This window comes from Apis florea, unplaced genomic scaffold (genome assembly GCF_048593485.1).
Source record: "Apis florea isolate Af1SG1 unplaced genomic scaffold, ASM4859348v1 contig_2350_pilon, whole genome shotgun sequence".
Taxonomy (NCBI): Eukaryota; Metazoa; Arthropoda; class Insecta; order Hymenoptera; family Apidae; genus Apis; species Apis florea.
Genome location: NW_028256565.1, coordinates 7042374 through 7068587, shown reverse-complemented (window position 1 = coordinate 7068587; position 26214 = coordinate 7042374). Strand labels below are relative to the sequence as shown.

Below are 26214 nucleotides of genomic sequence, written 5' to 3'. Positions count from 1 at the left end.
CACATTATAATTCGTGAATTTATTATGATATAATTCATTAATTTTATTTATATGATATATAAAATACAGACATTTAAAAATTTTATAATATATTATTCTTTATTGAATCAGATACTTAGAGTGAGGAATAATTGCATTTTGTTTAAAACATTCCTCAATCCACTCACTTTTAATAATCGTTAACATTTGTAATTTATTGCCAATTAAATTTTGAAGTTCAGTATTGATATAATTGTTGTTAATAAAAATATTTGTTACAGAATCATCGATAGTTTCTTTAATAATTCCACCCATAAATCGAAATTCAAATTTTGACAAATCTGATGGATCATTGAAATATCCTATAATACCACGAAATAGAGAATAAGGAGATATTTTATTATCAAATAATTTCTGATCTATTTTATTCATTTTTGTATAATCAAATTTAATATTTTGCTCCTGAAATAATATCTTATATAAAATTAAAATTATCTATTATCTATTTTATCTACTAGAATATGTTATATTAAAATAAATAGCTGAATGTGATACCGTTTCTTCTAATTTTTTAAACGAACGAAGTAAAGTCTCTTCATTAGCATCTACGGTATAGTGATCGTAATAATCATCGTAATATTGTGCTAATCGTTGTTTCGTTGATTCGCGACTGGATATCAAATCCCATGGTAAAAAATCTTGCAGTGATGACCAGTTTTCTTCTTTGGTAACCCGTTTGAACCAATCTAATGTTACTATATCGTATTTTTTATTTATATTATTATTTTGTATAATATCATTTGCTTTTATCTAAAAAAATTTCAATATATAAATTATTCGAAGAATAATAATTATTAGATTAAAATAAACACAAATAATATATTTACCGTTTTAATATTACCAATTATAATACAGTAATTTTCTTTTAAAGGATTTTGTACAACATTTGCTTTATGTTGTAAAAGAATTTCTTCAATCCGTTTTTTAGGCAATTCATCGTTGCCATTTATTACGCAAATTTCTTTATCATCAAAAAGTCGGGTAAATTGAATTGGTGGATCATCAAAAATATTTGGTTTTATCAATGCTTGTTCATTTTTTGAATAATATTTTTTTCTTTTAGATACTTTGATTTCAGATACTTCTATATCTTCATAATTTACTTTTCTTTTTGTCAATTTTTGAATTGGCCACGTATCCTAGATATTAAAAAAAAAGGAATAAGTAATTATTTATAAAAGAGTATTTCTTATCGATTTCAATATTCTCGAAAATTAAATGGCAGTAACATGTAGAAAAAAATTGTTCAATCATGTCTTCGATAATATCCGATAACACGAAATAGAAGACTGCCGTTTTATGAAAAATAAATTTCTTAATCTTTTGTAAATAATTACCGAAATATATTATTTATGTTGCAAAAATATATAATGAATATATATAATTCAATTATATACCTTAATTAATGATTGCAAATCATTAGTTGTACAAACATTATACCATGGTTTATCAGTTCTAATGTTTGTAACTTCAGGAAATCGTAAACTGTATCCCGTTGGATAATCAGAACTTCGTGTCATTTCTGATGCTTTTACAGTTAAGATAATAGAATTTTCAGGGCATATCCATAATTCTGGCAGATCGATCTAGAAAATTGAAAATAATATATTAATATTATAACATAAATATTTTTTTTGTATTAATTCACCTTGGGAGGAATTACATTCGTAGGGCGTTGAGTTTGCCACTTATTTTCAAATATTCTCCAAAGTTCTTTCAATTCATCCATAGATAAACCATTGCTAACTGATACTATAGATAAAAATTCTATAGGATTTTCACCAGGAGTTTTTGATGATGAAGCTACTCCCATTAAAAAGCTTTTTATTGAACCTATAAATTTTCCATCACCATAATAACCACCGAGTATTATTAAATCTATATCTTGTATCAAATCTTCAGAATACTGAAAAATTACTGTTTATGATAATAGAAAACAATTTTTAATAATGTTAATATTTTATAAATCATTACCTCAGCTTTTATTTTATAGCATCCAGTACCATCTTTTATATTTAGTTTATATTTACTATCACATTTTTTTACTACGATTCCTTCTTCTTTATTTTTAATACTTTCATTAAATATATTACATAATTCCTCACTTAAAATGAAAATAATTTATGTATAAAAAACTTTTTTCTCGTAAATTGTTAATAAAAATTAATCACCTCTTGGAAACTTTAATAGATTTACATAATAAAAGAACACCTTCCTCTTCTTTAAATATATTTTCTAAAATTTTAAGTCTTTTTTCATAAGGTTCATTATTAACTAATATATCATTATGCATAATAATATCAAATGCAATAAAACATGGCTGATAATGACTATTTTCTGACAATTTTTTAACATCATAATTCATTCCTTTTGAGCCTAACAATTTCTTTTCTTTATGCCAGCCCATTAATTCACCATCTAAAATTACTGATTTTACTTCTTGATTTAATAATCGATCAAATACACTACTCATAAAACCTAAAACATATAATTTATATTATACAAAACCTAGTTTCATAAAAATATAAATTTCATTTATAGTTTATAATATATATGATTTATAATAAAAAAATATAATTTATAATATATAATATAATATAAAATAGAAAATCATAAAACAAATTGCATTACATATATACCTGAAGAACTAGTTTTCCCAAAACCAGAATTATTTGTAATATCATATCCTTGTCGTGTAAAATATTTATACTTCCCATCTTTTATATGTATTTGAGATCGTTCACCATCATATTTGCATTGTACAAAATATTGTTCTTTTTCATTAAAAAGTTTCTTTATATCCTCAATCTGACATCGTTCTAATAACATAGGTTTAAAATGAGAAAAAATTTGAATATCACAATGATATCTTAATTGTGGATCATATAATTTTTCACAAATATGTTGCAAATTAGATGATACATCAAATAATGAATTTGCATCTGGATGAAAAACTAAAAAAATATTATTGTCAAATTATATTGTTTTTTTATAGATCTTTCTATATTAAATAATATGCAAGAAAATAAACCTTGCAATATTTTTTTCGACGTAATACCAAGCTTTAAATTTTTTAGGATAATTCGTGTTATCCATTTCAATTCTAATGCATTCGTTTTTCCTAATAAAAATTTGAATATTTCATCCTTTGGTCGATCAGCTTTATTTTTTAACGATATATCATTTAAAAATAAATTAATTTGTTCTAAAGTAAAATCAGAATTTTTGCGTGGTAAACGATTTTGCAAAATACAACAAGCTTTTTCCGCAAAATCACGTCCTGCAATTTTTTTTGAAATTGGAGCCCTAAAAAAAATTTAATTTTATTTAAAATTTATAATGATAGCATAATATTATTATTAAGAAAAGAATAAATATTAATTAATAATCTTACTTGTATTGTTTAAGTTTTTTTGCATCCTTACTATCTTTTCCCAAACAAAATACACGAATATAAAGATCAGCGAGAGACTTTTCTTTTAAATTATAGGCCTCTTGTCTTCGTTCAAGATCCGGTAAAATTAATTTTAATATAGGGAAGAATGAAATATCCTATATAAAAAGTTTAACAAAATATTTACAATTATTTTTTAATACATATAATACATATAATTATATAATAAATATATAATTATATATAAAACATATAATTATCAAAATTTTTAAAAAATTCAAATTTATACCATATCTGGAAATTCTGTTTTTAATTTGTGACCCGTAATACGACATTCTTGAATAAACTGCTCTAAAATATCAGCTTTTTCAGTATTATGTGCTTTAGAAACTTTCTCCAATACATTACATAAATTTTTAAATTCAATTTTTCCAGCTAATGTTTTATTCATTTCATTTCTATATAAAAAGAATAAAAATAATTAAAGATTTAAAATATAAATAATTTATATAAAAAATTTTTAAACAATATGGTATATTTATAAAAATATTGAAATTTGTATAAGATATTATTTATTAAGAAAATTTATTTACAATATTGTACTTTATGTTACATAAAAAGCTTTCATATTTTATTCAAAATAAATTATGATCATAAAAATAATAAAATAATAAAATTAACTTTCTTAAATTAAATTGTAATATAATTTTCAAGATACATTCTTGCTAATAAATAATTTTCAGATTCTAAATAAATGAGATGTAGATTAAAGGCAGCTTCTTTTTTTAAATCTAAAAGATATGAATTTTTTTTAACTAAATTTCCAGGATTTTTATTAAGTACTAATTTATAAAAATGTACAGCTGCTGGTAATAAACCAATATGATGAAATACACGACCCATATTATAGTATGTTTCTTGTTCACCATCTATGCCTCGTAGTTGAGAATACTTCTTTATAAAAGCAATAGCTAAAATAGAATATAATAAATATAAAATTATAATATCTATTAAAATTTTTATTTTATATTAATGTATGTAAGAAAAAATATAAAATAAATTATAATTTATTTAATAAATATATTAAATTTAATAAATTTAAGTTATAAATCACAATTACCTTGAATTACAAGTTGATTTTTTTTAGCAGACCATTTTTGGCATGACATTTGTAATAAAGTTACACTGATTAATAATGCTAATAATGCACTAGGTGCTACTTTAAAAAGAGAAATATAATCATTAAGAGCATATTTATATGTTCCCGAAATAAGACAATTGTTAGCATGCATTATATTTAAATAAGAAAATACATCTTCTCTTCCAAGAAGACGCATTATAAATCTATTATGTCTAGAATCTTCTGCTTTTTGCACAATAATATTTAATAAATTCCAAGAATTTGGTTTTTGATAAACGCGTATTAAATGTCGTACAATATTATATCCATTATAGGAATCATTATTATAGATACAAGAGAGTAAACATAAAAACATAATATGAGAATTTCTTTTTCGAAATCTTTTTGATGTTAAAGCGGTAAAACAAATTCTTTGTAGCAAGCCATATTTTTTTAATGTACAAGCCAATTTACACATTTGTAAAAGTAAAAGAAATTCTTTTTTTTCACTTAATTCTGTATTATTCAAAAACACTGGTGCATTTTCTTCTTCAAGTTTTTCCCCACGAGATAATCGATGAAGTTGCAATGTTTCTAAACGTTGTCGTACTACAGTTACAATAGTTAATGCATTCAATTCAACTTTATTTCGTATATTTGCACAATGTCTAGAGAAAAGTAACATTCCAGATTGAAAATATTCATCATATCTTTTTACTTTAAAAAGAAGCAATGTTCTTTGATAAATTACTTGTGGATCTAAGGTATCTGATTCTGGGTCTTGATTAAGGACTTCTATTGCTTTATTATATTGACCTTTTAATTGATATAACTTAGCTAATGCTGTTCTTGCACCTAAATGTTGTGGTGATAATTTTTTAACAACTTCATATGATTTTATTGCTTTTTTTATATCTTTACAACCAACCCAACATTCTGCATGTCGTAACCATACTGCAGCTAAACTATAATTTTCACTATTAACTAAAGGTTCCAATAACATTAAGGCATGTCCAAATTCTTTTTTTCCCATTAAAGCTTCTGCTATGTCTAAAAAAAGATCACCAGAAATTTCTTGATTTTCATATAAATAAAATTTGGGTAAAAGATTTTCAACTAATTTCATCTGATTTAATTCAATAAGTGTTATAAGAAATTTTGCCTTTAAATCGACAACAACATCATCTGGCACACCACAAGATTCTATTTCAAATATATTGTCATCTTCCGATTCTTCTTTTTTCTCATTTCCACATTTTTTTGTTATTATATCAGGATTTTGTTCATCATTAGTAATCTTATATTTTACCCAAATACTTGTGTATATTGTTAAAATATTTAAACATCTTTTAAATTTTTTTAATGCTATTAATATTTCAGTCATGATATTAACTTCTTCCAAAGTAATGAAATTAGAACATTTTGAAAAAATATTTTCCATTGCTTCTAATGCTTGTTCATTATTATTTTCTTCCATATATTGTTTAGCTAACATTTTGGCATATTTAATTATATGTTCTCCATCTTCAGATTCTAATTGATGAATTAATTTTAGAAAACCTTTTAAATAAGCTCTTTTATCTCCATTACGATCTAAAAGTCGCGCTCGTGTTTCATATAAATTTATATCTTTTGGATTTGCTTGAATTGCTTTGTTATAACATGTTATAGCTTGTTTTATATCTCCACTTTCCAGAGACATATTAGCAAGTCTCACCCATTGATCAGCATCTTTTGGACTAAGATGTGCTGCTATCAAAGCAAACTGTAATGATTTTTCTGGTTGATCTGTTTCATATATCATTGCTAAAGTATGAAATGGTTCTGGAGCACTTGGTACTTGTCTATAGAAAATTTGGAAAAGTTATATTGCCATTTAAAAATAATATCTTTATAATTTTAAAAAATACACCTGCCTAATTATTTCCATACATATCTGAGCAGCTAATTCTGTATCTCCTCTAGCATATCTTAAATTTGCTTCACCCATAAGACCTTGTAAAACTGGAGGAAGTGTTCTTTTTTTTCGTTTACAACGTACTTGTCCTGCACTTTGTGACTTTGATACTTTACAATGAACTGTTTTATTTGTTTCTATCTCTTCATTTTCAAAATCATTTCTAAAAATGAGAAGAGAAAGAAAATTTATTTACTTAGATCTTTTATAAGGATATAAAAATCCACATTAGATTACTACCTAGAAAATTCAAACTCTGCACTTTCTAAATCTATATGTTGGTCCATTTTAGAAGAATATTCAGAAAATGTTAACTCTCCATTTAAAAATTGTTTTGTTAATTGATCTTCTTTATCTGCAGTCATTAATATATCTTGATCTTCTACTTCTGTAGTAATATCTATACCAGAAGTACTTTGTTTAGAATAAACATCTGTTATAACACTATGAGGTACATCTTTTATCTCTAAAGCTTTTGCTTCAACAAATTCTGTCATATCAACATTCATGTTATTTAAAGCATTTTCATCTAATTCTTCGATAATTACTGGGACTATTGTGCTTTTCTTATCAAATGCCATATTTTTTCTTTGTCTTCTTTCTTGATCAATATTATATACACTAAATATTATTATTTACTTTTTAATAACACCACATAACACTAAAATAAATATTACACTAAAATAATATATCTTTTTATTTCTGAAGATATATTAAATATTGCTAAATAAAATTAATAACATATTTTCATATACATATAACACATGAAAATATGAATATTAAAAAATATATCATTCCTTAACAGATTATTATGATATATATAAATAAATATTTAATATATTATTATAAATATTTAATATATTATTATTATTATTTATTTTATAATTCTGATTTTTTTATAAAAAATAGTAAAAAAATATTAATTTCCAATATGTTTAAAATTTTCTTACGATTATTTACAATTATTAAAATTTATAAAATATTTTTTTTTTAAATACATTAATATTATATAATATTAATTTAAATATTAATATTATATAATATAAATTATTGTATATATTAAATATATAAATATTATAAATATATTCATCACATGAGATATGAATATCATATATTTATTATAAATATTAATATTATATTATTTAAATATATTACTAAAATACATATTAATAAAATATAAATTAATATATATAAAATACTTATATGATATTATTAAAATTATATATTAAAATTCATATATTTATATTATAAATTAAATATTTATAAAAAATAAATTTTAAATTAAAGGTTAAGTTATAACATAAACTATTTACCTTTTATTAAAATTCATATAAAGTAGTGAACATTATATTCCTTGAATAAATATGATTTCATAAATATAAACTCACAATTAATATATTATTTTTTTTATATCATTTACAAAATAATAACTTATACTTTTAACATTGACATCACTCTATAATATGAGTCCCGTAAACAGTATGATAAACTGCATTATGATTTGTTTGTCCGTGTATTGTTCATTGATACAATTTATATACAATAAAGTATATGAGTTGTAATTCAGAGAAGTAAGGGACGTAAAAATATTAAACGAAAATGCATGTTATGAATACTTTGATCTTTCATTTGAAATGGATTTTTATTTTAAGAACATTGAGGTTATGACATCAAAACAAGGTTTTAACAATAAAGAAACGTCTTTATGTCGTTTTTAGATTTCTTTCTTAGATATTAACTAAATAAGAAATTATTACATTACCTTATTATTGTTTAAAATATTAAAAAGAAGTATGATCAGAGAAAATACAATTTAATAAATTATGACTTTCTACTACATGTAAGTTTTATAAAGTATAATATGCATTAATTTCAATAAACACAATTATTTTTTCATAAATAAAGTTTAAACTATTTCAATCTTTAATATATTATATTTAAATATAAATAAAAATATAAATATAAATAAAAATTTTTTATTAAGATTGAAAAAAATATTTTCTTTATTATATCATTTACAATATTAATTTTAGTACAAATGTTTAATGTTTAATGTTTATTACAAATAAATTATTTTAAAATATATAAATATATTTTCTTATTTAATAATTACATAATATATGATATTAATTTTCACATATTTTTCAGCTGATAATAATAGTATGAAGCCACACACATGTTGGCTATATATCCCTTTATTATTACTATTTAATATTGTAATTGAATCACCTTATAATCGAGTGCACTGTTCATTAAAAAACAACAATTCTTTAAACTCTAAACTCAATAATATAGTTAAATTACCATACCATGGTAATAGTCCTGAAATAAAAGTTCATTTTGCTAGCAGAATTGTTGAAAATGAATATATTGTTGCATTTAAAGGCTATTATAAACCACATACACGTGAAAATTATATAAAAGCTGCATTAAATTCATCTGGTATTCATAATTGGAAAATTTTATTTCGTGATAACTTAGCTAGCAATTATCCAAGTGATTTTGATGTTGTTCTCTTGGAAGAAACAGACAGACATAATGGTCTTGATGCTTTAACTGATCATCCTCTTATTAGGAGAGTAACTCCTCAGAGACTTGTAAAAAGAAGTTTAAAATTTGTCAATGCATCAGAAGATGCAGAGTTTCTAGAATATAAAAATTTCAAAAGAAAAATTAACAATTATGTAAGTTTTTATTATTAAATTATATTAAAATTTTTATTATTAAATATTTTAATTTATATGATCAAGAACATTGCAAGCTTATTTATCATAACTTATATTTCAGAATAATCAGTTTTGGCAATCAAATAATCGACATACATCACGTAGATTATTAAGAGCTATACCAAGACAAATTACAAGTATACTTCAAGCTGATGCTCTATGGGGTATGGGTGTTACTGGAAATGGAGTAAAAGTGAATAATTTTGTTTGAAATATATATATAGTTTATGACTTTTAAAAAAGAAATAATATTACTTATATAATACAATTATTGTTAGGTAGCAATATTTGATACAGGATTAGCAGCTAGTCATCCACACTTTAAAAAAATTAAAGAACGTTCAAATTGGACAAATGAAAAAACATTAGAAGATGGTTTAGGTCATGGTACATTTGTAGCTGGAGTTATTGCATCATCTTGTATAGATTGTCTTGGTTTTGCACCAGATGCTGAACTTCATATTTTTCGTGTTTTTACTAATACTCAAGTATGTTTATCATATGCTTAATATATATTTATATATTATATCTATTTTTTGCTTAACTTTTCTACTTTTCCAGGTATCATATACATCATGGTTTTTGGATGCATTCAATTATGCTATACTTACAAAAGTTACAGTATTGAATCTTAGTATTGGAGGACCAGATTTTATGGATCATCCATTTGTTGATAAAGTATGGGAATTAACAGCAAATGGTGTAATTATGGTTTCTGCAATTGGTAATGATGGACCTTTATATGGGTAAAGAATCAAATATTTTTTTTATATTTATTTTTTTTAATTTTAAAAAAAATATATAAATAAATTTAATTTTATTTAATATAGCACTTTAAACAATCCTGCTGATCAAATGGATGTTATTGGGGTAGGCGGAATTAATTGGGAAGACCAAATAGCAAGGTTTTCATCACGTGGTATGACAACATGGGAATTACCATCTGGATATGGAAGAGTAAAACCTGATTTGGTTACTTATGGTTCAGGAGTACGAGGTTCTGCATTACAAACAGGTTGTAGAACTTTATCAGGAACTTCTGTTGCTAGTCCTGTTGTTGCTGGAGCTGTAGCACTTTTAGCCAGTGGGTTTGTACAACCAGATGGATCTCAATCTATTAAACAAAGAGTAATTATATATCGACATATCTTCTTATATATTTATCTTTTTTATATAATTAAAAATTTTTAAATTCATATTAACAAATTAAACAATAATTTAAAAAAATTATTGTTTAAGATAACACCAGCAAGTATGAAACAAGCATTACTTAATTCTGCGCGTCGTTTATCTGGAGTTGGTATGTTTGAACAAGGTGCTGGAAAGTTAGATCTTTTACGAGCATTTCATTTTCTACGTTCATATACACCGATTGCTACACTTAGTCCAAGGTAATTGTTTTTTGGTATTATATTAATATATTTTTTATATTATATATATATATATATAATATTAACTATAATATAATATGATATACAATGCAATATAATGCATATTATTAGTTATATAGATCTAACTGAATGTCAGTATATGTGGCCATACTGTACACAAGCTGTATATCATACTGGTATGCCTACGATTGTAAATATAACTATAATAAATGGTTTGGGAGTATCTGGACATGTAACAGAATTTATATGGCATCCGTATACTGGCAATGGTAATGGTGAACGAATTGATGTATCAGTAACTCATAGTGATGTTCTTTGGCCATGGTCTGGATGGTTAGCAGTTGCTATAACAGTTCCAACATCTGCCCGTAGTTGGCAAGGCATAGCACAAGGTTTAATTTACTTTATTTGTTTACTTTATTTATATTTCTATTATATTAGAAAATATATTTTAAAATAAAATTCAATGTTATATATAGGTCATATATCTGTTACAATTGAATCACCACCAAGTGATGGAGAAGAAAAACTAAGACAGTCTAAAATAGAATTACCTTTGAAAGCAAAAGTTATTCCTACACCTCCACGTCAGTGAGTAGAAATATAAAATTATATAAAATTCTATAAAACTCCATGATATAATACTGAATAATATTTTCTTAATAGTAAACGTATTCTATGGGATCAATTTCATAATTTACGTTATCCTCCGGGTTATTTTCCACGAGACGATTTACGTGCAAAAAATGATCCACTTGATTGGAATGGTGATCATATTCATACAAACTTTAAAGATATGTATCAACATTTACGTAATGCTGGTTATTATCTAGAGGTACTTGGTGCTCCATTCACATGTTTTAATGCCAAAAATTATGGTACCTTACTTATTGTTGATAGTGAAGAAGAATTTTTCCCTGAAGAGGTAATTATATAATAAAAATAATATCAATAATAATAATAATTATATAATAAAAATAAATGTTATAGTGAACTATTTTTCAGGTAGCTAAATTAAGGAGAGATGTAGAAGAAGAAGGTCTCTCTGTAGTCATATTTGCAGACTGGTATAATGTCACTGTTATGAGAAAAGTTAAATTTTATGATGAAAATACTCGACAGTGGTGGATACCAGATACAGGAGGTGCAAATATACCAGCTTTAAACGATTTATTATATTCTAATTGGGGGATTGCATTTAGCGATCAAGTACGTAATGGCCAATTTACTCTTGGCCAACATCCACCTGTAATTTTTGCTTCTGGTACTACAATTACTCGGTATATAATTTAAAATATAATATATAGTATAAAATACATATCATAATTATTTAAATTCTTTTTTTTTTATTAAAAATATATTTTTTATCAAGATTTCCGAAGGATGGAGTTATTCTTTATGCAGAATTACATGATCAAGGACAAGAGCTTTTACTTGAATCAGAATCAAAATCTACAATGGCAGTGCCAATTCTTGGACTTCTTCAAACTAATAATCATATGAATATGAAGGAAATATATAATGATAATTATAGTAACAATATGATATCGGAAAAAGAAAATATGGAAAAAAGTAATATAAAAGATCAAGTTAATATTGTACCAGGTAGAATTGTAGTATATGGAGATTCAAATTGTATTGATGACAGTCATTTACAAAAACGTATGTTTTTTTTTTTTATAAAATCTTGAATTTATATAATAATTGTATTAGTTCTATTTTTCAATGTAAATAATAAAATTTTATTTTTTAGCTTGTTTTTGGATGCTTGATGCTATATTGGAATATACAACAACGGGACATATCGCAACTGTTTTTACAGATGAAAGCCAAACTAAGACAAAAGTTCTTGAAAAATCTAGTATTTTAGACAGTAATGAATTACCTCAACGTATGGAAGGAAGTTATTTAAAACGTCATAGTAAAGTGTTACTGTCTGAAAGTACTAATGCTGGTCATATTAGACCACTACCATCATGTCCTATTATTATTCCTGTTACTCCAAAACCTTTAAATGAATCTGTGCCTATGTAAGTTATTAATAAATTTTATTAAATATTATTCAACAAATAAAATATTATCTATAATTTTAATTTCTATTCCAGAAATCTCTATAAACCTCAAAAATTATTGTCTATTGGAGATACAATAATTGCAATAAATCCAGTTCTACAAGATTCAAGTCCATTATGGCTTAGAAGACGCGTTGGTGGTGCAAATATTCCTACATTACATCATGCAGAACAAAATAATATTGATGAATTAAAACAAAATGATCAAGATAACAGTGTAACATTTACACGTAAGTGGAATTACATGGCAGGAATAATAATTATAGGAAGTATTTTTTTCTATTTATTAAATCGGTGGAATTGTTTAATAACAAAACGGCATTCTCGAAGAAAACGAACAGTCGGTAGATTACGCAGAGTTATTCAAACAATTTCTCTACGCAGAGTGCCTCAAATGTGACTGTATTTGACAAATCTATAATTAATACAAGATAATATTCAATTATCTGTCGTAAACGCTTAAAAAAATATAACAAACTATATTATGTGCCTTTAAATATATAATATTCAATATAAATTTAAAAATTATAGAAATTATTTTGATAAATTTTATGTTGTTGATTAATTTCAAATAACACAAATTTTTGTTAATATATAAATGCAAAATGCAATATTACTTATTATTACTTTTATTAATTATATAAATGAAAAATAAATTACGATTAAAATACAAACTTATTACAAATAAAAATATATGTGTAATAAAATATATTAGTAAAATATACAAAACAGATATAAATTTGCACTATAAATTAAGGAAATATTATTTTAGATTCAATATTGATAATATTTTATACACGTATTTTTTCAAATATTTTAATATTTTAATTAATAGAACATTCATTTACTTTAGGTAACAAATATATATACAAAAAGTATCAACTTATCAACTTATTATTAATTTATAATTGTAATAATTATTAGATTTTTGTAATGATATCATTATCCATTTTTGTTACAAACAAGTAGTGATATAATATTATTAGTCTAATAATATTACTACTTTGTAATATAGATTACAAAAAAATCCATACAAATAAAGCTGTTTTTTATACGTATATAAAACTATTTATTTAATGATATGAAAACATTTATGTGTACAGATATTTATTATTATTTTTACATATAATATTTTCTGTATGCATAATATTAATTATTTTTAGAATATTCATTATAATATTTGAAATATTTTAATTATAAAATGGGTTATATGTAATCCAATGTGCTCTATCTTGCTCTGCTGCAGATTTGTGAGTAGTAAAAATGCTTTTGAAAACTTCTGATGCTTTAGGATCTTTAGCAACACTATAATTTTCTTTAACTTTTTTATATGCTGGATCTTCAGCTTCTGTTCTATTAGTAATCTTAGAAATAGAACTTTTATCTTCTTTTTTAATTTTTTTCTTTGGTGTTTCTTCTTGTTTAATATCTTGTATTTGATTATCTTCATTATATTTCTGTTTCTTAGATTTTTTCTTAGCTATTTTTCGTAGTATCATATTTTCTTCCATCAACTTAAGATCATTACCTTCTGCATTTATGATAACAATATCTTCTTCAGTAAAAGATTGTTGGCATTGATGACATATCTAAAAAACATGATATAAAATATAATATAAAAATCACTGCTGGATATTTTTTATTGCTTATATATTTCTTAGATATTTTTATTCTTTTAATTCTTTTAATGATTGCTTACCTTACTTTTGACTTCTTTAAGTGCTCTTTCACTCATTACACAACCACATGACCATAAAAAGCAAAATTTGTATTTACCATTCATTTCTAGTCCAATAAGTGGACAAATATATGGACTTTTTCCTTCATCTGCATAACAATCTCCTTTTTTTGCTTTATTACCATCAAAAGCTGGATTCGGTGTCAAATTTAAGTTTTTTATATCTTTTAAGGTTTTAATATGTTGTGCTGATTCTGGAAGTGTACTTCGATCAAGGAGACCTTCTAATACAGATTCTTTACTATAAAGATGACCTAAACCACAACCAACTACTGGTGGTTGTAATGGTAATTGTTTAATTGTACAATGTCTCCATTTAAATGCTAATTCTGCTTCCTTATCTTTCTACAAATAATTGTAATATTATTAGTATATTTATATAAAAAGATCAACATTTATAAATAATATATAAAAATATCTAAATACATAATCTAAATAGAAAATAACCTGTTCTGGTTTTTTCTTAACTCTTACGAGTTCATCTCTTCGAGGAATAGTTCCACCATCACAACCCATGATATATTATAAAATGAAAAATTAACAATTTATTCAAGTTTAACAAAATGTATGTTAAATATTATAGATTATACAGAATATAATATTAATAACAATAAATATACGTAATATAATTCAATGCTGCCAACTTATTGTACATGATGAATATAATTTTATAATAATTTTATTAAACTTTGAAAAAAACAAATTTTTAATATTTAATTTTTATTATATATAATCCATATAAAAAGATATTTAAAAAAAAGAATTTAACGTAAACTTAATATCTTAATTAAAATTTATATATAAAACATTTGAATTAATTTCAGTATTGGTAACAATTACAATCTTGTGAACGGTTCCAAATCAGCTGATGATATTCTCTTTTGGTTTTTAATTTAGTTGCCGGGTGGGTCGTAAGGCAGCAGCACACAATTGTCATCACGTGAGGTCACAATGGTTTCTGATGGTTTCGACGACTAGTGATTAGAACAGCGAATGTTTTGGATTTCCTGAGAAATTCAAGCATCTGCCGTGTTCTGCAAATAAAAATATAATTCGAAATATTTAGTAAGTAAAACTATTTATTTTTTATTTAAAATATATTAATAATGGATAAATTATGATTATATGGAAAATTAGAAAATACTTTTAACCCATGTTTTAATGATTAAAAAAAAATTAAAAATTATTGTAGAAATGATCATAATATTTGTTTTTATATCATTTAACATAATATATTATATATTTGTTATATTGATTGATATTAAATAAAATTTTCTTCAAATTCGTTCGAAATTTAATATATGACGTATTTTTTATGAAAATGTTAAGTTTTATTATATTATCGATTTTATAATGGTTTATTATTGGGCGCCATTAAATTATTTCAATAATAAGTTCATACTAAAAGACTTGTGTGCCTATCAATTCAAGGATATCTCTTTTAGCCTATAATTTCGTGCACGCTTGTCATTTCCCTATATTGATCGTTCTACAAGATCAACGCGCCATTCTTGCACTTAAGTAGTATATGTCACGTGGAAAGCGCGCTTAATTACATAATACCACAATTAAAAAAATACATTGTGCCACACCCCCTTTTTTTTTTATAACTTTTTAAAACTTTGTGCATTATTTTCAAATTAAAAAAATTCTAAATTATGAATTATAATTTATTATATACATGAGCAACTAATGAATATATGAATAATAATATATAAATAAAGCTCTTAGGATTATAGAATTATATATTAATTCTATAAATTAGCTATGTTTAAAAGTAAAGCAGGTGGTTGTTTTGATAAGACTATTTATTTTCTATAAATTGATTTTCAATTCAAAAATTTATTAATTTAAAATAAACAAAATTATTATAGTATTAATAATAAGAATATAAATATGTCATTTATGATTTTAATTTAGGTCATATAGATTTTATATATTTCTGCAAAAATAAAAATAGATAGATGAATTATTTTATATATCAATATTTATATATAGTTTAATTATAAATATATAAATATGATTAAGTTACATAAAAAATTTAATATAATTTATTATAGAAAATATAAATAAATAGATATATATTATAAATTGTAAAATATTGAAGTTTATATAATACATTAAAATATATAATATAATTTATTTATTATAATGTTTCAGATAAATTAAGCAATTTTCATTGGAATATTATTCAAAATGACAGAATATTGGTTAATATCTGCACCAGGAGATAAAACATGTCAACAAACATGGGAAACCATGAACAATTTAACATCAAAACAACATTCTTTATCAGTTAACTATAAATTTCACATCCCAGATTTAAAGGTGGGAACATTGGATCAATTAGTTGGTTTATCAGATGATCTAGGAAAATTAGATGCCTATGTTGAACAAATAACACGCAAAGTAGCAACATATTTGGGAGAAGTTTTAGAAGATCAAAGAGACAAACTTCATGAAAATCTTTTGGCTAACAATAGTGAGTAAAAATATTGATGTGTTTATGTTTAGAATTTGCTCTTTGATTTAAATTTGCATCTATTCTCTAATATGAGAGAATAGATCATTGAAAAATTCAGAGATTCAAAATTATTTATTATTTTTTTTACCAAATATTATATTTCATTAAATAAAATGTTCAAATATTAAGAACATATTAAAATATCATTTGGCAATATTATATTTTTTGGATCTCTGCAGACAGGTATCGATCGATTTTTTGTGTATAATATTTTACAATAAAATAATATTGGTTGGCAAAAACATCAATGAATACTATACACAACACGAAACATGCACACAACTTAGAATTTTTCTTTAATGATGATCTTAAACATGTATCAGTTGATTTCTAAAAATTTTAATTTATTCATTGATAATAATAATAATAATAGCACGATTAGAGTTTTTAATCCTTATTGTCCTCAGTATCCTACTTTAATAGATTAATAGATAAAAACAAAATTTTGTCTGTGTACGCTATTAATAAAATAACAACAATATTATTTTTTTACAAATTGTTATAATAAACATGTTTTTTTATTGAGGATAATATGCAGGCAAGATACTTGTGGCTATAGCACATAGTATAATATAACATTTTTAGATATGATGTGTACCATACATTTTTTTTATTAAATATAATTTTAATATTTGGTTAAATTAGTCTATAATATAAAAGATTTTTATATAATTTTTTATAACAAAATATTCATTTAAATATTAAATGTTTTAAATATGTTAAACAAATAATCAAGTAATTTGTACAATTATCCTTAAAAGAAAAACATTAAAAATTATATGTATTTATTTTCATGAATAATAATTTATGTAATCTATTATAATCAAAGTTACAATTTTATTTAAATATATTAAATCAATGTTTCTTTTTTAAATATTATTTCTTTTTTTATTTTTTAATTATTTATTTATTTTTTCTAATTCTTTTTTATTGTATTTAAAAATTAAGAATTTTATTTAATGTACAAGATATGATGGTACACATCATATTTTGGCATATAATTTATATATCTGTAGAATGCTTATTACTATAATTGGATTAGAGTTCATTTAATTTATTACTTACTACAAATAATTTCTCATATTTGTGGTGTTGCTTGGCTTGCTTTATTTAATTTGGACCACATTAACCCTATTTCCCTACCTTATTATTTTATTAACAAATGCTCATACATGTGCACCATCAAAAATGTATAAAGCCTCTAAAATTTTAATACACAAACATGCAGTATCATCATATATTGAAATATAGTAAAAAAATTTCAAATGTAGAGATTTAAATATATGGACCACACTTTGTTAAAAATTTGCAAAGGACGCAAGGAGTTGCTTGGGTTACTGTGGTCACCAAGCTCCAATTAGTTATTACAAGGATTCTTTCTTTTTTTTTCTTCAGTTATTTTATTATTTCTTGCAATATTTCTTAAATTGCATTATTAATCATTTGTAATTTAAATTTATATCATTGCATATCATTTGCTCATACTATTTTTTATTTATTTTGAATTATGTATTATTTCAATTTTATTTTTGTTTTTTTCTTTCTTTCATTTCTTTATTGCTTTTGCTACATCGGAGTATTTAACGAAAAATTTATTTAAAAGTTCAGGTAAAATAAATATTTGTAAAGTGCAATTTTTAATAATGAGGAAAAAATAAAAATAAATAGCAAATTTTTTATAAAAATATTTTAATTTTATTAATGATTAAATATTGTAATCATGAGGTGCATATCTTTTATAAAAATCATTTATATCTTTTTCAGCATTAAACTTTATATTTCAAAAATTTATTTCTTTAAAAAAAATGTTTGATACTTATACACTTATCAAAACTAAATAATAAAAATCATAATTTAATTATAAAAGTTATAAAAATTAATTTTCGCGATTAAATTCTTAATGAAACATAAAAGTTTCTGTGCGCTAAATACTCCGTGATTTTTTTTCTTTTTGAGTTATTTTGATTGAGTTTCGACAGCATTGTCGTTAGGCATTTGCGTAGGACGCAATAATAGTTGAACGAGACGTAAGAAAAATCGCGCGGAGATTGGGACTGGGCTGTAATGGATAGGTCAAACGTCAGTGGATGGGGAGAGCTCGAGCCCCGAAGGGGGTCCGGACACCCCGCCAAACACCCCCGTCACCCCATCACACAAGTCTTCAAAGGAGCATCACAAGCAGTGGAAGGAATCGGAGAAATGTGAACCAGAACCAGCCGCCTGTTTAGGTCAGCATCATTACCAGCGTCATCATCATCACGAACATCATCATAGTCATAAACATCACAATCATCCTTCTGATGTTGAAAAAAAATCATCACATAGTCCTCAAGGCATCTGTGATGTTAGATCATCAAATGATCCTTTATCAGCATATTCGTGCTACCATGCGCATTGGTGCGCTGCTTCTACCTCTTCTACACCTATTCCTAGTCCTACTCCTACGAGTCCGAGTCTTTCCCTTTCATCAAACTGTAGCAGTGAAGGAGAAACCAGATGGCAGTCGGCGACACATCATCGGACTACTGAGAAAGCAGATCGATCTACCTCCAATCGCAAATCGCTTGGCAATGACGACGACGAAGACGATGTGGACCAAAACAACGACCAAGACCAAGACCAAGACCATAGTGGCAATTTGCCCAATCCAGGTACCCGTCCTATCACCGCCAGGTCAACCCGTCGAACCCCTTTTTCCCAACATAGCTGCGAGACTTGTTCAACCTATTTTCCTGTGCACCTCGTGATTCGCCCGTTTAGCGACCGATTCTTGTTTTGTCTTATCTCCTTTGGAGATAGATATAGGAGAGAAAGAAAGAGAGAGAGAGAAAGAGAGAGAGGTTGTCATTTTATAGTATTGAAAGTTTTAAACAATGAACTTCGCATGCAGCTTTTGCTTAAAAAAAAGAAACAAGAATAATTAAAACTCATGTAACTCAACTCATATAATTATTTCAATTCTTCTTCTAGTCACTATATAATGAAAGCGTCTTTATGATCCTAGTGCGCATTTCCTTCAGTGTCAATTTTGCACAATTTTGCACTACATATGCAATGTTTGTAATGCTAAAATATTTTATGCCAAATTTTGCCTCCAATGCAATAAATTATTTCAAGTCTTCTTAAATGTTAATGTGCTATGTCAGATAAGAAAGCATTGCTTATTATATATTTTATTTTTATTTTTTTTATCACTGTAATAAATTATCTACACTTTATTATAATTAAATTTGCATTGTTCAAAAGACACAATTTTCTTTGTATTAGTGACTATTTAAATATATTTATTTGTATATATTTCAATAATTTATTAAAAAAAAAAAAAAAGCACATTATGAGTCATGACAATCTCTCTCAAATGTTTACAGCATACACCAAGTGAGACAGTACCAAAAGAAAAGAAATACTTGGCTTAGTTTACTTAGTTTGTGATTCAAAATACAAAAGCCTAGTATATCAAATATTTTATGTTGTACTGCAGTAATTCCCTCAGTGATATTACAACAATATTTAATTTCTTGTGCACGCAGGAATTAAAAAATTGGAAGATAACAGACAGCCATATTCTAGCACATTTTAATTGCAGCAAATGTGTGTACATTCTTAAAATTTATTTTTTGGGAAATGCTCTAGTTTGTTTTAAGTTCTTAGCTAGTTCTTTTTCACTCCTGCGTCCTAGTGATTATTTCACAAATTCTATACAAATTACAAAACACATTAAGAAAATATCATTTTTTTTTTTAAATTCATTTGTAATAATATGGAAATATTCTATTTGATTAATATCTTTTTGGAAATCATTTGATCAATTGTTCCAGGTGCTGTGGACGAATGAATGAACATATAGTATATTACCTAATCATTATCAATTTTTTTTTCCCCCTTTCTTTCTACATTTTAAATGCTTTTTATAATTTTTTATTTCTTGTTCTTTTATACCATACTTTGTTTCAATTTTTCTGTATGACATTTTTTTTATATGTTATTTTCAAAAGATACATGTTTAAATAAATAATGAATTTATTAAAAAGTATTAATTTAGAGAGAATTTAATAAAATTAGAATATATTATTATAATAAGTTAATATAATACATATTATATCATATTATATCATATATTATATTAAACATATTGTTATTAAAATTCATTATTATGAATCATAAAAGTATGTATGGATTTAAAATTATCACAAATACAAATATAAAGTATGGTTTAAGAACATGCTTCATTTAAATAATATTAATAAATAATACTAATTTCTTTAAGTAACATCATTTTTCTATCATTTTTTTTTTTCTATCTTTTTTCTATCTTTTTTCTTTCTTTCTTTCTTTTTTTTTATATATATAGCATTTTCTCCTATACCTAGCTTTTACATGCTTTCAAAATATTATTTTCTATAATTTTCATAGAAAGACAATACTGTAAAAACTATAATTACATGTACACACACACATGTATGTATATATATGTGTATATATATATATATATATTATGGACGTTAGCACAGATTACAGATGAGACATAATTAACAAAAATTTTAAAACACTTATCGATCGGTACATGGACTTATAATATACTGTTTCGCATGATCAAATAAATTTTGATGACAATATAGTGCTCAATATCCTTCAACACTACAAGTTACCCATATCACAAAAAACATCCTACGATCAACTTTTATGAAGTACTTCATGAACAATTAGCATGAAATGCTTGAATATTTTAGCTTAGCTGTATACTATATGTCTATGTTACTATTATTAATGTTACACTATTTAGGTCATTATTATACACGAATTAAATTTATTTTAAAAATAATTATTAAAAAATACAAACAATTTATATTATATAATATCATATAATCATTATATTTTTGTAATTTTCATTATATTCGTATTCTAATGAACCAAGTGTACATGCGTGCATGCGTGCGTGCGAGCTTATTCATTTAAAATTATCCATTGACAGCTATTATCATAAGAGAATATAATAATATATCATTCAAAATTCATTAACAATTACAGAATTTTCATAAATTTTGTTTGAATGAATATTTTATTATAAAATTTTTTTTGTAATAGTAAGAATTATAATGAAATTTAGAATATTAAATTGACTGAGATTAAAGAGAAGATTAAGTGCTTCATTCATTCAAATATGATTTACGAGTAATTCTCTTGTATTACAGATATATAAATAAATTAATTTAAAAAAAAATTTATTTAAAAATATTATATGTTTAAAAAGAATTAATTAAATAAAAATTTTTTATAATAAAAAAAAGAAGTGATAATATAAAATGCTTCTATACATTAATGTTGCATGCTATATTTTTGTTAATGTCTCGCTTATTCTCGTAATGCTAATAATACGTAAGGAGCGTACTAGAATCAAGAAATGAATTTAGTAGAAGAACAGTCTTTCTCTGTTATCTTATTATTATCAATACTCTCCTTATCACAGAGTCAATCTAAAAATTATTTTAATTCAGCTAAAATTAATTTAATTAGATACATACTCATATGCATAATTTTATTGTACATATGAAGGCATATATTTTATATATTTTTCTTGTATATAAAAAAAATAATATAATTATTGTTTTCTTAAGAAAAAAGAAAAATGGATTTTATATTTTTTTATATGCTTGAAAATATCTTGCAAATAATAAATATAAATATTATTACTTATATTAATTTTGCTATATAGTATTAAAAAAAAATATATATTCCTGCATTTGTACAATATATTTACAATTCAACAGAGCTTTATCATTTCTAGCTTATGAACTTTATCAAATCATTAAAAATATATACAGTATTATTCCATTTCTAAGCACACTTAAGCACTTAAAGTATACTACATGTAATTTAAACATTGCATGTTATTTATGATTTCATAATTTCAAAATTGTACTGAGCTCTGTTTGAATATTTATATAGAAAATGAAAAAAAATGGTTACCTCAGAACAATTACATTAACATTATGAATTTACTAGGTGATCTACCATCATATATAACTCGATTCCAGTGGGACATGGCAAAATATCCTATCAAGCAATCATTAAGAAATATTGCTGATATTATCAGTAAACAAGTTGGTCAAATTGATGCAGATCTTAAAACTAAATCTACAACATATAATAATTTGAAAGGAAGTTTACAAAATCTTGAAAAAAAACAGACGTAAGCCATAAATTTTTATTAATATTTAATATCTTATATTTAAACTTTTATTAATTTTAATTATTTATTTTTACACTTTAAAAAATTATTTAAATAATAATACTAGATAATTGTTGTATAGAGGAAGTTTATTAACAAGAAATTTGGCAGATTTGGTGAAGAAGGAGCACTTTATTTTGGATAGCGAATATTTAACTACTTTGCTTGTAATTGTACCAAGGTATATTTATTTAATATATTTATTATTGTTATTATTTTTTTAATTAACAAACAAATTATTCTATGAAATTTTAGAGCAAATTTCCAGGATTGGTATAGTGGTTATGAAAAGTTAACAAAAATGGTAGTACCACGTACTACACAACTTATTACTCAAGATTCTGAATATGGATTATTTACTGTTACTTTATTCAAAAAAGTTATTGAAGAATTTAAATTACATGCACGTGAAAAAAAATTCATTGTTCGTGATTTTACATATAATGAAGAGGAATTAGCAGCAGGTATATAAAATTTTGATAAAAACTTTTTATCAAAATTTCATATATAAAATAATTGATTTTTTATTTATTTAAAAATTAATTTTTTTTATTTTTTAATTCTATATTAGCAATATTTATATTATTATTATATAATTTATTGAAATGTATTGTAGGAAAAAATGAAATAACGAAATTGGTAACTGACAAAAAGAAACAATTTGGTCCTCTTGTACGTTGGTTAAAAGTTAACTTCAGTGAATGTTTTTGTGCATGGATTCATGTTAAAGCTTTGCGTGTATTTGTAGAATCTGTTTTAAGGTAATAAGAGAAATTATCTGAAATCATATTTATATTATATATTAATATTTATTTAATCATATATTGATTAAACTATAACTTATCAGGTATGGATTACCTGTGAATTTCCAAGCAATATTGTTGCATCCTCATAGAAAATGTGCAAGACGATTACGTGATGTTCTTAATCAACATTATGCTCATTTAGATTCTTCTGCTACAGCATCTTCTGCTGCTCAAGGAACTCAAGATGTAAGTTGTAAAGTTTTAATAACAAATTATTTCTTAAAATAATTTATTTTAATTTTTTTTATAAAATTTTTTTATAAAAATTAATATAACGTTATTATCTCCTATGTTTATTGTTTTAAACAGAGTGTGGATATACCAGGATTAGGTTTTGGCCAAAATGACTATTTCCCTTATGTGTATTATAAAATCAACGTAGATATGGTTGACAATAAGGTTTAATTATTAAAGACAAATCTATTTTCTTAAATTTTAAATATTCTTTAATTTACGTAACACATACTTCTATAACTCCAGGTATTTAAAGCAGGTGCGTACGCAGTAGTTTTTTCTGTTTACATGAAATATAATGTTTTATTTTTTAGAATTTTGTTATTTTTGATTTTTAATATAAATCTAATTATCATTCATTCACTTGCAGGAGTAAATTAAATATTTATTTAAAAAATAATATTTTTATAATACATCAAATACCTGGAGAGATGTATGTAACCTTGATATTAGCTCAATAAACTATGCATAATAGGATGTACAATCATTTGTATAAATTTTAGCAAACACATTTGAATATGTTGCAAACTTTTTTTTTAAATGGGCTATATTTAATTGAACAAGATACCAGTAAATCAAATTCATATAATTAATTGCTTTAAATTTACAATTTTCAAAGAAAATTAAAAATATTGAAAAATTTATTGTTTCGATTATAATAACGATATATTGCTTAAAATGTCTGTATGTAAATGTATCAACATTCTCACAATTAAATATAGCACAATCTATTTTACATAGTACTACATAATGAACGGAAAATATCGTGCCAGAATAGAAATTCTGCAATGTATAATTGTAGTATTTTATGTATTGTTTATAAAAGTAAGATAATTGTGAATATTGTTATAAAAGAGAAAGTTCATCTTGTTATAAAAATGTATGTCATAATATCTGTTTTGATTCAAATGCTTTTACCATGTTTATTCAATAATTCTTCATAATGCTTATATTATACAAAAACTAGTAAAATAAGTATTATTCAAATATTAAAATACAGTAAAGTTTTATTTCATTAAATATAATGAAAATATAATGTTTTAATAATGCAAAGTATATCAGATACATACTAATGTATCAAAATGTTATTTATTGAAAATTATAAAACAGACATATTAGTTTAACTTTTGAAGTATTATTATTAATGTTATATCTTAAACTTTAGTAATATATATAAAAAAATTTCATTGTAATAAATTCAGTTCAAGTATTAAATTTTGAAATCTTTAAAGGCTGCACAAAAATGAAAAATAATAATAAAAAACTGTTATAGTACATGTGATTTAAACAGATTGTATTATAAATATTTCATGTATAGAATTTATGCTTTGCAATATTATTTTAATTCCTCGCTTATATCTTATTTCTTTAATATTTTTAATATATCATCATAAATTGAACTATATGTCTGAATATATTCAATTTTATTCTGTACATATATATTGAAAATAGAGAAGGATTACAGGTATAGTAATATTCTTCTTGATTTAATTAAATGTATTTTAATCTATGAATTTATTTTTATTTAGAGAGTTAATCGTTATCAGTATTTCAAAGCACATCTGTATTTCAAATTGTTATACAATATTATTATATGATTGACGATAAAGTATTAATTAATAAATAAAATTTTATCGTCATTAAATTTTATAAAAAAGATTTTCCTAAGCGTTAAATAATAGAAATATGTACTCTATGTATTAAAGATGTTATATGTATCATACTGATAATTTTGGAAATGTATTATTTCATATGTCAAATTTAATTACAAATATTTATAATTTTAAAGTTAATTGTAAAAACATTTCAGTTATAGCAATGACAATATTAGCTAAATGTTAAATCAAAGAAAATAAATGAATTAAATTTAAATATTATATATGATCAAGAAATTACTATGATCTGTATACATATTAAATATAAAGTATCATTTAATCATTTGTTAATTAAATAATAGATTAAATAATACTAAGTAATAAATATT

General features: G+C 23.6%; 5 protein-coding genes across 11 annotated transcripts; 2 read left to right on the top strand and 3 right to left on the bottom strand.

Annotated features, from left to right (window-relative positions):
* Positions 1-18: 18 nt before the first annotated feature.
* Positions 19-8351, bottom strand: DNAlig4 (DNA ligase 4). Of its 3 annotated transcripts, none has more exons than XM_086904935.1 (12): positions 8273-8351; positions 3723-3891; positions 3434-3591; positions 3071-3345; positions 2679-2993; positions 2211-2517; positions 2014-2143; positions 1688-1945; positions 1437-1625; positions 867-1178; positions 535-789; positions 19-453 (listed from the first exon to the last, which is right to left on the bottom strand). In XM_086904935.1, the coding sequence occupies exons 2-12, from the start codon at positions 3882-3884 to the stop codon at positions 100-102; spliced, it is 2715 nt and encodes a 904-aa protein (XP_086761061.1). In that variant the 5' UTR covers positions 3885-3891; positions 8273-8351; the 3' UTR covers positions 19-99. The 3 variants fall into 3 exon arrangements, with proteins under 3 accessions (XP_086761061.1, XP_086761060.1, XP_012346231.1); XM_086904934.1 differs by lacking the exon at positions 8273-8351 and adding an exon at positions 7824-7960; XM_012490777.3 differs by lacking the exon at positions 8273-8351 and adding an exon at positions 7824-7960 and having other exon boundaries at positions 19-441.
* LOC100868098 (general transcription factor 3C polypeptide 3) lies at positions 3989-7993 on the bottom strand. 3 transcript variants are annotated; one of them, XM_086904936.1, is made up of 5 exons: positions 7824-7993; positions 6751-7111; positions 6470-6673; positions 4554-6397; positions 3989-4404 (listed from the first exon to the last, which is right to left on the bottom strand). In XM_086904936.1, exons 2-5 carry the CDS (start codon positions 7089-7091, stop codon positions 4124-4126), a joined length of 2670 nt encoding a protein of 889 aa, XP_086761062.1. In that variant the 5' UTR covers positions 7092-7111; positions 7824-7993; the 3' UTR covers positions 3989-4123. The 3 variants fall into 3 exon arrangements, with proteins under 3 accessions (XP_086761062.1, XP_031774069.1, XP_031774068.1); XM_031918209.2 differs by having other exon boundaries at positions 6751-7171; positions 7824-7964; XM_031918208.2 differs by having other exon boundaries at positions 6751-7131; positions 7824-7960.
* S1P (membrane-bound transcription factor site-1 protease) lies at positions 8213-13764 on the top strand. Its single transcript, XM_003696216.4, has 14 exons — positions 8213-8350; positions 8659-9194; positions 9298-9429; positions 9515-9724; positions 9798-9982; positions 10067-10364; positions 10476-10627; positions 10739-11019; positions 11107-11218; positions 11294-11552; positions 11633-11907; positions 12000-12289; positions 12381-12657; positions 12733-13764. Exons 2-14 carry the CDS (start codon positions 8673-8675, stop codon positions 13097-13099), a joined length of 3360 nt encoding a protein of 1119 aa, XP_003696264.2. The 5' UTR covers positions 8213-8350; positions 8659-8672; the 3' UTR covers positions 13100-13764.
* On the bottom strand, positions 13745-15471 carry LOC100870797 (replication termination factor 2). Its single transcript, XM_003696217.4, has 3 exons — positions 14885-15471; positions 14399-14782; positions 13745-14288 (listed from the first exon to the last, which is right to left on the bottom strand). Exons 1-3 carry the CDS (start codon positions 14951-14953, stop codon positions 13890-13892), a joined length of 852 nt encoding a protein of 283 aa, XP_003696265.1. The 5' UTR covers positions 14954-15471; the 3' UTR covers positions 13745-13889.
* Vha44 (V-type proton ATPase subunit Vha44) lies at positions 15362-26210 on the top strand. Of its 3 annotated transcripts, none has more exons than XR_015291197.1 (9): positions 15362-15502; positions 16598-16919; positions 22965-23151; positions 23273-23371; positions 23446-23654; positions 23807-23951; positions 24038-24182; positions 24306-24489; positions 24601-26210. XR_015291197.1 is itself a non-coding variant. In XM_003696427.4 (9 exons), exons 2-9 carry the CDS (start codon positions 16634-16636, stop codon positions 24399-24401), a joined length of 1746 nt encoding a protein of 581 aa, XP_003696475.2. In that variant the 5' UTR covers positions 15362-15502; positions 16598-16633; the 3' UTR covers positions 24402-25225. The 3 variants fall into 3 exon arrangements, 2 of the variants coding, with proteins under 2 accessions (XP_003696475.2, XP_086761072.1); XM_003696427.4 differs by adding an exon at positions 19034-19612 and having other exon boundaries at positions 24306-25225; XM_086904946.1 differs by having other exon boundaries at positions 24306-26210.
* Positions 26211-26214: the final 4 nt, after the last annotated feature.

Excerpts from the sequence above, each read along its gene's own strand:
- DNAlig4 (XM_086904934.1), bottom strand. Across the intron at positions 1,946-2,013 it reads GCTATAAAATAAAAGCTGAG|TATTCTGAAGATTTGATACA; the intron begins GTAATGATTTAT and ends GTAATTTTTCAG. Across the intron at positions 790-866 it reads TAATTGGTAATATTAAAACG|ATAAAAGCAAATGATATTAT; the intron begins GTAAATATATTA and ends AAATTTTTTTAG.
- LOC100868098 (XM_031918208.2), bottom strand. Across the intron at positions 6,674-6,750 it reads GCAGAGTTTGAATTTTCTAG|AAATGATTTTGAAAATGAAG; the intron begins GTAGTAATCTAA and ends TCTCATTTTTAG. Across the intron at positions 4,405-4,553 it reads AAATCAACTTGTAATTCAAG|CTATTGCTTTTATAAAGAAG; the intron begins GTAATTGTGATT and ends ATTCTATTTTAG.
- S1P (XM_003696216.4), top strand. The coding sequence starts at position 8,673 with ATGAAGCCACACACATGTTGGCTATATATCCCTTTATTATTACTATTT. Across the intron at positions 9,430-9,514 it reads TTACTGGAAATGGAGTAAAA|GTAGCAATATTTGATACAGG; the intron begins GTGAATAATTTT and ends AATTATTGTTAG. Across the intron at positions 10,628-10,738 it reads ATTGCTACACTTAGTCCAAG|TTATATAGATCTAACTGAAT; the intron begins GTAATTGTTTTT and ends GCATATTATTAG.
- LOC100870797 (XM_003696217.4), bottom strand. The coding sequence starts at position 14,953 with ATGGGTTGTGATGGTGGAACTATTCCTCGAAGAGATGAACTCGTAAGA. Across the intron at positions 14,783-14,884 it reads TTAAGAAAAAACCAGAACAG|AAAGATAAGGAAGCAGAATT; the intron begins GTTATTTTCTAT and ends AATTATTTGTAG. Across the intron at positions 14,289-14,398 it reads TTAAAGAAGTCAAAAGTAAG|ATATGTCATCAATGCCAACA; the intron begins GTAAGCAATCAT and ends CATGTTTTTTAG.
- Vha44 (XM_003696427.4), top strand. The coding sequence starts at position 16,634 with ATGACAGAATATTGGTTAATATCTGCACCAGGAGATAAAACATGTCAA. Across the intron at positions 16,920-19,033 it reads AAATCTTTTGGCTAACAATA|GTCAAACGTCAGTGGATGGG; the intron begins GTGAGTAAAAAT and ends TGTAATGGATAG. Across the intron at positions 19,613-22,964 it reads TGGCAATTTGCCCAATCCAG|GTGATCTACCATCATATATA; the intron begins GTACCCGTCCTA and ends TGAATTTACTAG.